General features: G+C 39.5%; 1 protein-coding gene across 2 annotated transcripts; it reads left to right on the plus strand.

Moving 5' to 3' along the window:
- The first annotated feature begins 4,445 nt into the window (after positions 1–4,445).
- On the plus strand, positions 4,446–6,872 carry FGFBP1 (fibroblast growth factor binding protein 1). 2 transcript variants are annotated; one of them, XM_058838506.1, is made up of 2 exons: positions 4,446–4,513; positions 5,808–6,872. In XM_058838506.1, the coding sequence occupies exon 2, from the start codon at positions 5,833–5,835 to the stop codon at positions 6,547–6,549; it is 717 nt and encodes a 238-aa protein (XP_058694489.1). In that variant the 5' UTR covers positions 4,446–4,513; positions 5,808–5,832; the 3' UTR covers positions 6,550–6,872. The 2 variants fall into 2 exon arrangements, with proteins under 2 accessions (XP_058694489.1, XP_058694488.1); XM_058838505.1 differs by having other exon boundaries at positions 4,471–4,513; positions 5,812–6,872.
- Positions 6,873–10,766: the final 3,894 nt, after the last annotated feature.

A 10,766-nucleotide genomic window follows, 5' to 3' on the forward strand; every position in this document is an offset into this window, starting at 1 on the left:
CTCTTTTTTTATTAGCTTAAAATATGAAACTGTCATTTAATTTCTGTTGTTCTGTGATTAAGTTACAGTTAACTGAATTACAGTTAATTGCTTGAATTAACTAGTGTTTGTTTCTTTTTATTTGGGTTTCATGATATTAGTTTTCATTTGGATGCTGTTCTGCCAAATTCAGTTGTCAGTTTTGGCCAGCTTGTGAAATAATTGGACAGTGTTAAAGACTCCATGGAGTGAGAAACTGATGCTTTTTTTCATATTTATTTAACTAATATGAATTTAAGCCCAGGTCATAAGTAACTGAAAATCGTTAACTGAAGAGTTTGCTTCCGCTTCTTTCAAATAATTTTTCCTCCATGTAGAATAATTAATTAGCAGATCTCAGTGCACTGAAGCCATCACTACATTTTAAATTAAACAGCCATTCCAGAGAAAGGCCAGTAGGCTATGGAATATCCTTTTGAAGCCTTGGGCACAGGCAGAGATATGTAGAAGAGCTGGTGGTGGTGTCACTGCCTGTGTGACAAGTGTTTTGTAAAAGGGCTGCAGCACTTTGGGCTGTTAGCTTGCTGTCTTTTTATAACTCCTCAACTCACACAATCAAGAAGGAAATAAAGTTACGAGCTCCTTGCCTGAAGCTTGTTTACCTAGGGCTGGGAATGCCGTGCCAGAGAACAGCCCAGAGCCAGCTCAGAGGGTTACTGCTCTGGGAGGTGGAGGTGTGAGTGCCACATCTGTTAATTACACACTCAGTCTCTCAGCAGGTATTCCCAGAGAAATGATGTACACCTACAGTTAGTGAACAGCACAAGAACAGGCTACTTTGTTTTAGTTACAGTAAAAATTCCCTATTGATGATGTGTGTAACTATACACCAAAAATTGCTTGAATGCTGCAGGACAGTACTGATGGACCTTAATTTGAAATGTAAGTAACTTTTCACGTGACTGATGCTGGATCTGTTTTAATTCGCTCTGTCTGAACATTACCACAGAGAAAAACATCCTGTTGTCCACATGTATGACTGACAAATAGCTGATATTCTATGAAGCCCTGTTTTTAGGTGGTCAAAGGAGTTCAATCAACCATTTACTATTCATAAATTAAATTAAAGTTTTAATGTTTGTATATAAAATTCAGTTTTTATTCTGTGATTAAAAAGTTTTGAATGAACAGGAGCCTCTTGATGTCACAGAGGCGACACCACAAGAAATTGCAGTTTGTAAATAATGAACCACTGAAACTAATAGTATATATTATAATAATTTTCTATATCAAAAATACATATATGTGGATAATATTTAAGCAGCAGTAATAACTAACTGAGAAAGTACTGCACTTTTTCCACACCAACGAATCACAGCTAGGAATAAGGATAAAACCTCTTCTTCTCTTTGCTTAAACAGCAGAATTTAATTACTCATTTAATTATAACATTTCTGATGAAAAACTAAAGATGCTAATTACCTGCCTGAGGTTTCAGTCAAAAGGCAGAGGAATATCTCTGAACTGAGATTTTCCCTACAGAATTTACACTGGGATTTGGGTATCCATGTTCGTAATTCTCAACTACTACAGTTATTAGCTAGAGTTGCCAATTTTTCCCTATGCTTTTTTATTTAAATAACTAAAATATATTTTATTTTAATAACTAAGAGCTCTCCATACATTTTACCTTGACAAATTAGGTGTTCAGGTTTGCCATTTGTTGCATGGATCAAATTGTCTTTTGATGAATTGTCTGCATTGTTTTTTTTGTGGCAAAACTGTGCATGCAGTTTACAAGCAAACAGCATTTCAGTTCAGTAAAGGGCACAACTAAGGTGTATTTTAAAATGTGCATGACAGAAAGAAAAAGATTCTATTTTGTAAATCATGATGAACAGGTTTTTGCAGCAACTTTTTGTTGGCAATTAGGTGCTAATTAAGCATCTAGGAAATTGAGATAATACTTTAATTTTGTGTACTTTCTTTTCAAGATGAAAATTGAAAAAAGTGACTGTTCTGATCTCCTGATAAGGCATTTCCCAGAAGGATTTCTGAGGTAGAGGATGAATATGTACTATATGCCCAGGTAGGTAGAAGACATCCACAAAACCTCAGTTCATAATTAATGATAACAAAACAAACCAAAAAGATATTCTGAGGGCATAGCAGTAAAACTGCCTGATGTCCAGACCAACCTCTATAGACTGAGGCTAGTTTTTATGCACCTAAATATGTAAATCTTGGTTTACTGGGATTTTGAGAACATCTAAGCAGGTCAGGCAGGAGCTCCAGTTGTCTCAAGACAGATTAACTCAGAGATGAAAGCGCCCATGTCAACAAGCACTTGACTGCAGAATCCTCTGCAGAACTCTGCATGCTAAAGACAGGAAGAGCTGACATGTCCACCTCGCCACAACCTCAGGGAGGGAGCACCAAAACAGCAGAAAGCAGATCTTCACTTCTGCAGCCTTTTCTCTGCCTGTCCTCCCCATTTTTATGAAGTAGTAGGACTAGGCTGATATGTCCTATCACCAATGGGGCAGCTGAACTGAGATTGACATTGAAACTTATTTTGCTTGTCAAAGCCATCAAAATGGGGAATTTCAGAAGTGATGAATGGTGGAGTGCTTAAGTATTTTCAATACCTTGTGGCTGTTTTCACCAATAAATGACATTTTGTAAACATCAATAAAAAAATCTTTGCAACATCATCCGCAAGAAAATTCCCTTTCCAGATGAAGAGCATCTGGTATCTCCTAGTGAATATCTCTGAGAAAGTCTGTGACAGAGCTGGAATAGGAACACATAGCTCCTTCCTGTAAATCTTGTGCTTGGTCCTATTTCCCATGGTTCTTTACATACTTGTAACCTTCCTTTCTTACATACTTGTAACATTCCTCTCTTACCTATCTGGAGACATAGGTCAGCTGCAGTAGGAAGGCATGCCTTGGTGGTTTCGTGAGGATTTTGGCTTTGGCAGTTCCTTACCAAAAGAGCAGCTAGCTCAAAGCTCTTTTAGCTGAACCTAGACCCTCATCTGTCAAAATATTTCAATTTATAGTATGTTTACCCAAGCAATGGGGCATGTTAAAACTGTACCTAAATTAGTACATTGGATGGCAAAGAGCCAGAGAGGAATACCTGTCTTTATTTTACACCAGCTTCTTCTTTTCTCTCTTGTACCTTTCTTTTATTCTGATATTCCTCAAGCATATACAACAAATGCCTCACATTTCTTCAGTAAAACCATCTGAAGCAACTAATCTACAAAAAGGGATGCCTATCCCCAGCTCTGAATGTGTTTTTATATTTATCTAAAGCTTTTTCTTTCAGTTGGCTCCCATAATGAGCACTCATGCTGTAACCCACATCTTTACACACACAAAAGCTGGCAGAGAGGGGGGAACATAGATCATTGTTGTGCAGCTGAACCTTGGGCCTCTGTTACTAATTCAGCAGGAGCTTGAACTTGTTGCTGAGATTCATGCCTGTGAACACTGTCCTAAATGCAGTCATATAATAAGAGAATCCTAGAATGGTTAGGATTGGAAGGGACCTTTAAATACCATCTAACTCCAAGCCCCTGCCATGGACAGGGAACCTTCGACTGGACCAGTTTGCTCAGAGCCCCATCCAGCCTGACCTTGAACATTTCCAGGGATAGAAAGCCCACAACCTCTCAGGGTAACTTATCCGGTGTCTTGCCACCCTCATCATAAAAAAGTTTCTTCCTTATATTTCATCTAATCCTAACCCCTTTCAGTTTAAAGCCATCACCCCTTATCCTGTCATTACAAGCCTTGTACAAAGTCCCTCTCTGGCTCTCTTCTAGACCCCCTTTAGGTACTGAAAGGCCACTGGAAAATCTCACAGGAGCCTTCTCTTGTCCAGGCTGACTCGCCTGCCTCAGCCTGTATTCACAGGAGAGGAGCCCTCTGGTCAACTTAGTGGCCCTCCTCTGGACTGGTATTCCTTACTATTCAAATAGTTTCTTATTTGGGGGGTTTGAAGTTCTTCAATACCATTTTTTGTGACACAGGGTAACAAAAAGTTCAAAAGGTAACTTTGAAATGCTTTGTGGAACTGTTTTCATTACCATTATCAAATTCTGCTGAACAAAATGATAGTGCAACATGCTGATGGCATTGCAGGATACATCCCTCAAAAGCTGGTAAAAGCCATTTTAGAGAATTCTGCTCATGATCTGATAAAGTTCTTTTCATTGTTCAAGAGGAGGGAAGGACTGGGCTAAAGGAACACCCAAATTATGCAAGCTCACCTTGTCACCCCCATAGCCGGGCGCTTTTTTTGTACTAAGAATGAGAGCTGGCACTTTTCCAGGGAGGTGTGTCAGAGGTAAGTGAACATGGCACTGAAGTATCCTATTGTGTTGTAACAGTCTTTCCAGAGACCTGAAGGTGTGTCCCTGCCTTTATAAATACCGCACTGCTCTTCCAAGGAGCTCCGACCCTTTGGAGAGAGGGGAATTGCATCAGGAGTTGCGTTTGGGTGCCTCCGAGCCCTCTGCAAGGTATGCATTTTAGTTATCCTGCTTTTGCACTGTTCCACTTGCAGCAGAAGGTTACTGTCAAATCGTTACCTGTTCTAATGTTGTTATTTGCTGTGTTTGCAACAGAACTGCGAATCCCATATGAGATTCCTTAAAGAGGGGTTTATGGAGTGAAAATTTGTGTATGGTATAAGGCATGGAGCAAGTTGAGTAAGAAGCAGAGCCTGCTCACATAAGCTTCTATCTGTGTATTCTACATTCCAAATTCATGTAACTAAAGATATTTGCAGATTACTGAATGTTTAAATGATTCTTTATTAGCATGGCTGCACATGAATTTCTGCTTTCTAACACAAACATTTGGCTACAGAGATAACTATGATGGGAACATCTAAACATCTAAAAATACATTTAGGAATTTTATCATCTAAATGCCAGGTTTAAACCCCTCTCTCTGATCCTGAGAGCTGCTTTATAAAGGCAAACACCTACAGCAATAAGCATGTTCTGTGCAGATGCAGGGATCGCCTTAATAATAATTTGCTAACTAGCTACATTTCAAAACTGAAGTTGCACATTTATCCCTGGAATTTGGTGGCTTTAAACACAGCCCAGTACACTGCAGGTTATCTTAAACAGCAAAAAGGTAGTTCTGCTTGTTTAGCAGTCAAGGTGGGAAAGAATGCATCAACAGTTACTTATTGCTGCATGGAAAGACAACCACAACTTTTTTTCAGAGCAAATTTGAAATACTGACATAACCAGTGAATTACAAGGATTTTCAGGATGCCTACAAAATAGGTTTCCTCAACTTGAACCAAATGGTTTTCTTTCTGTCTGGCATATTTTTGAAGAATAACCAGAGGCTGGAGTCAAAAATGCTTATGAGTCATTTTACAAAATGGGAGATTGTGGGAACAACTGCTTTATTGTTATAATTTAAGATATCCATCTGTGACTGACAAATCCCAGCTTCATTTACTTCTCTGACTGCAGAAGAGATTTTAATTAAGGTACCTCAGCCACTGAGCAGTAGCATGTCCTGGCAGTGGTTCTTCTGTTCCCCATTGCATAGGTAATGAAGTAACTGAAAGTTACTCCACAGCCTCTTACAAGGATAATTCATAATGGTGTTTAAACCAGGTATTGTTTACACAAAGGACAGATCATTGTGCTGATAACATCACTTTAATAGGAACCAAAGAGCAGTGCAATGCCATGTCTGAAAAACTTCAACTGTCAAATGTAATACAGCATTAAGTGAAAATGTTTTTATCTTTTTGTTTGTTTGTTTGTTTGTTTGCTTGCTTTGAAGGCAGATAATAAGCAGAACAGAGACCATGAGGATCAAAAGCTTTGGACTCCTTTGTGTGTTGATGCTGGTCTCCCAGATGCTGCTAGCCAACTGTGAAAGACAGAAGGGAAGAAAGAAGGGAAGACAAGGCATAGAACACGGTGGAAAAAAACAAAAGGAATCTAACCAAGGAAACGAAAAAGGGCATAAGTCAAAAGGAGGAAAATCACCTCCTAAAGGCAAGTTTGAAACCAAAGAAAATGCTGAGTGTACCTGGTCAGTGATGGACACCAATGCTGTTACTGTGCACGTACGGTGCAAGCATGGTGACGGTGAGTTCTGGTGTGAATTCTCTGGAGACCCTTCTAGCTGTGCACAGTATGCAGGAAACCAGAAATCCTACTGGAAACAAGTCTCCCGATCCCTAAAGAAGCAGAAGCAGATTTGTCAAGACCCAAAAAGTGTACTAAAATCTAAATTATGTAGGAAAGGCCCACAGAGTGCTCACCTCAGGTTGACTCACTCAAGCCTACTATCAGCAGTGGGTCCTGCCAAAGAGAACACAATACATCACACAAAAGAAGTTGTTCAGACTCCAGCAGATGCCTCTGTGACTGAAAAAAGGCTAGAGCACAGTCCTCAAGACTGTGTTGAAGATGTAGATTACATTGACCAGAGAAAGGTGGCTGAGGAATACTGTCCAGAGAGCTTGCTTTCTTTCTGCAACTTTTTTATCACAATGGTCCAAGACAAGCGATGCTGAGGAGGTGTTTCTAAAGCTCTGAATCATGAAAGCCTGGTCTCTTTTAAGTTACTGCAAACCATTCCAGATTTTATTCTCATGTTATATAGTGTATATAAGCAAGAAGGAATATATTTTTCTGGTTTTGTATATACACAACAGACTAACTCAGTTGAAGATGTTATAGATGTTATGTGCCCAAATTCCTACCCAATGGATGTGTTACCAGTGGATGTTACAGAAGTGTATCAGTAATCTCCTTGGCCCTCTTTGAGCTGTGCAAGCCAAAGTGATGATTTCAGTGCCATGCACTTCTTGGCTATGTACAATGCTTTTAACCTAAAAATTACTAAGAAAAATAAACTTCAAAATACATTAAAATAGTCCCTCTCTCTCTCTCTTTGTGTTTTACTAGATTTCTCTGTAAGTGTTAAACCTTTGTCAAAGAATGATCTTCAACAATATCTAGGTGAAGTGTTGTTTATGGAGTAGTTTTAAAAATACCTCTGCAGCTTTGCAAACTTCAGCTTTTGACAGCGAGCTACATTATTGTTAGATTTTCATCATTGCAGTAATGAAGGTAAAAACATTTTCTGATTTGTTTGTGAGTGTGCAAATCAGTTTTTAACCTCACCAAAGGATGTCAGAACACTTTGGAAACGTCAATTCCCTCTTTTCTCCTACAGTCTGAAGTACATTGTACAAACTTTCTGGTAAGTTTCTGGGTTAGAATGAGTTATACAAGTTTGTACATGGGCCCAGGACTGGACCCCTTATTCAACAAATAAAGAGCTCATATTCAACACTGCCTGCATGGTTTTTGGAAATTCCATATTCTTTTATCTTTCTTTATGGAAGATACTAATATTTTTTCTGTTTGTTAAACTTCATCTATGTTAAAATACCCAAACAAACTAACAAAAACCCACAACATAAAAACCCCACCCAAAACTCCAAGAACAAAGTCTTTAGAAAATGTAAAACTAAATAATGACAACTGATCTCTGCTGATTTTTTGAAAATTCAGCTGGAAGAACTGTAAAATACAACTTACACTTTTCTTGTAGAAGTGAGCATAGAAGTATGATCTTCTGCTACTGGTCCACTTGAAGAAACTTGAAATTTCATGAAAAACAATTTCCTGATAATTTCTAGCAAATTAAATTAGCATTTCTGTCTCTAGAGAAAATACAGCCTCTTTCTCTCTGTTAATATGTCAATGCTAGAATATTTTTAAAATGGGTAGTTATGAGTTGAATGTGGGATGCTGCTATTAGTCAGACTAACTGTGTTTAAGAAAGATTCAGATGTATTTTACCAAGTAAAAATGGCAAGAAAAGAAGCAGATTCTTCTTACTGAAGTTCTAGTCTCTGCATGCCCTGTGGAAACAGTAGCTGTTAGCAGGCCATAAATGCAGCAAAAATTTGGTTGGACTGGTGCCCATAGCAAAGCAAAATTACAGTAAAAAGGGGCATCAACACTAACACCTGTGAGGCTGGGAGACACAGCCCTTTTGGTGCCAAGTAGGGTGGGAAAGCATCTACCAATTCTTTATTATTAAGGGAAATACATAAATACTGAAAGGGCAGGTAAGTTGCAGCTGCTAGACACTTTGTGTGTTGGCCTACACACCTTCACAACCACAGGAGATGGCTGAGATAAGAAAGTCAAAAATGCAGAGGAAGCATTAGGAGCTTTATTTGGCCCAAGCAATCATACACTGCAGTAATTAATTATTAATGTCTGCTTCAGTATACAGACACCTTTCTGTTAGTTCTGGATTATAACCAGAGCACTGGGCAGGCCTGACTTAAGAGGCTTACTTGCTCCAGATATTTTGGAAAATGTCCAATCCTACCTATCCTTAGCTGCTGTTACTCTCAGGAGCACTATGGTGAGGACTTTGTCGCCTGAAGCACAATCACTCTGCTCTGAGGTGCCAGAAGGCACTGCTGTCCCTGTGGCTGCCAGCCAGCCAGGCACATGGGGCCAGTGACATATCCCAGAGCAAATTCCAGCTTGGGATTCCAGAGCTGTGAGTTACATCTCCATGTGCAGGACTGTCAGCACCTGGACCCACGTGCTGGAGTTGCACGTTGCTCTCCAGGCATGCATTATATTTCTTCTGCCTCATCTTCTTGTTTCCATTCAGGGCTGACTTTTATCTTCACATGTGGCTCTTTGCAGGAGGAAAACATGCTCATTCTCAGCAGCTCATGGATGCATTTCCCCTTCAATGCAAGCAGCTGTGCAAGGAGTGTGGAGCATCAGGAGAAAAAGGGGGTCTCTGTGCAGCCTTTTTCCTCAGAAGGTGGGCTAATATGAGAATAAAGATCTCAAAACTGTCTCAGCCAAAGTGAAGAATTTTTTACCTCCATGAGTGTATAGTTTTGAATGTTCTTCAGAAGAGTGCATTTCAGAATAGAAGGGTCTGAGGCAAATATATCTGGAGTCTAACTTCATTACAGCCTGTTCTATTATTGTACTGACCACAACCAAATGGCTGAGAGGGTCTAAGGTCTCCTTGCACTTACCAAGCCTTGTGTTTTTTCAGCCAACATTCACAAAGTAATCACTTGACACCAATCACATATGAGTCTTTCTTTGGGGCATTTACCCAAAGATTCATTTACTTCAGTTCATTTACACTGAAGTCAGTATAACTTTGGTGATTGTGGAGTCAAATAAAACTTTTCTGGTATAAATAAAAATTTCCTGGTATGGTTCATCTAAGGACCTCTGCTCGTTACGAAGAAGTTCACAGCTGAGCTCTATTCTCTGGCTCTTTGTCCCAGGTGACCAGTTGTCCTTGTGTCACAACTTCATGTTTGAAGAACTTGATGGCAGTGACTTTTCTAACACCTTTTCTTGCAGTACAGGCAGGACTGCAGTGAAGGAAAACAATGAATGGGTTTAAGTTCTGAGTGTGTGATCCAAGTCCTCTCTCCTACCATATTGAAAACCTAACAATCTCAGCCTTCTTAGTGTTAATGTCAGTTATGGGAAAAATCTGCCCTATTTTACACCTGGGAAAACAAAGTACAGCAAGGCTGGATGACCTTGACAGTCATGGGAAGAATATCAGAGGCTGGATCAGCAACCAGACAGAGATCTAGAATTCCAGTGGCTCCCTTCTCCCATGCCTCATAATTAGACTATTCTGCATAAGAGCTGCATGGATTTGCTCCTGAAGATATCCAGCTAACTTCTAGGTATTTTATAATTATTTGGAGTATCTTGGTGAAAAATTAGATTACTTTCTAAGCAATATAGTTTGTTTTCCAGACAACCCTGTGTGTTATAATTTGAATATTTACTCGGGAAGAAAGATAGGGCTTTTGAAGAGAAGAAACTCATTTTAGCTTCAGAGATGATGTTTCAGGGAGTTTCTCTCCTCCTGCAATATGGAATACTTATACATTTGGTAAATGTTTTAGATGATGGATGATCTTTTTAGATGGACCCAACCCCCACATACTCCCAGAAATTCTTAAACTCTCCTCAGACTTAGGAGAGTCAGAAAATCAATTTTATTTTAAAAAGAGAAGAGGCAAATTTGGAATTTTTCCAACAGTTGTCTCCCAACATATGATGGTTTTATCTGGAAAAGTTACATATTTCTTTGTATTCACTAGGAAATGGGAAGACATTGTTAGTGCCCAGCAAATAGCTGTGGCAGTGCAGCACTACCTAATAACCTGTACATTTCAGCTCCTTCAGAGTTTTATTCATTACTATTTACTGCAGTGTATTGTATGCCCACCTTCACACACAATTTCATGTGAATGAGTTTCCATTCCTTTTGCAACCTCCTTTATTCATTTACCTCTTTGGCAACAGGACAAATTACATATCTAATCTCATGTGTTGCTTGACTGCTTGAAGGAGAATAGAATCGAGTGACTCAGCCTTCCTGCTTCCAGGAGTTCCCCACCCTCCTCTTCCCCCGAGGGGGCCAATGGGCATCTGCCACCTGATATCACCTCACCTGGGAATGACCAACCATAGTGGAGATTGTGTTCAGACAAGACACATTTCATACTGCCATGCTCCCTCTGTGTAGACAGAACTGAACCTAGATAATAAATTCCCCTCCCTTTTCCACTTTTGCCTTGTTTTTTTTCTGATGCTGCCCTGAGCAAGGCAGCTCAACACTTGTTGGCTGCTGCTGCACCTCACTCATACCTTTGCTGGGTTTGCATTCCAATTCGATATATTACATAGTTTGTTCCTCCAG

Source organism: Poecile atricapillus, chromosome 4, assembly GCF_030490865.1.
Source record: "Poecile atricapillus isolate bPoeAtr1 chromosome 4, bPoeAtr1.hap1, whole genome shotgun sequence".
Taxonomy (NCBI): Eukaryota; Metazoa; Chordata; class Aves; order Passeriformes; family Paridae; genus Poecile; species Poecile atricapillus.

Excerpts from the sequence above, each read along its gene's own strand:
- FGFBP1 (XM_058838506.1), top strand. The coding sequence starts at position 5,833 with ATGAGGATCAAAAGCTTTGGACTCCTTTGTGTGTTGATGCTGGTCTCC.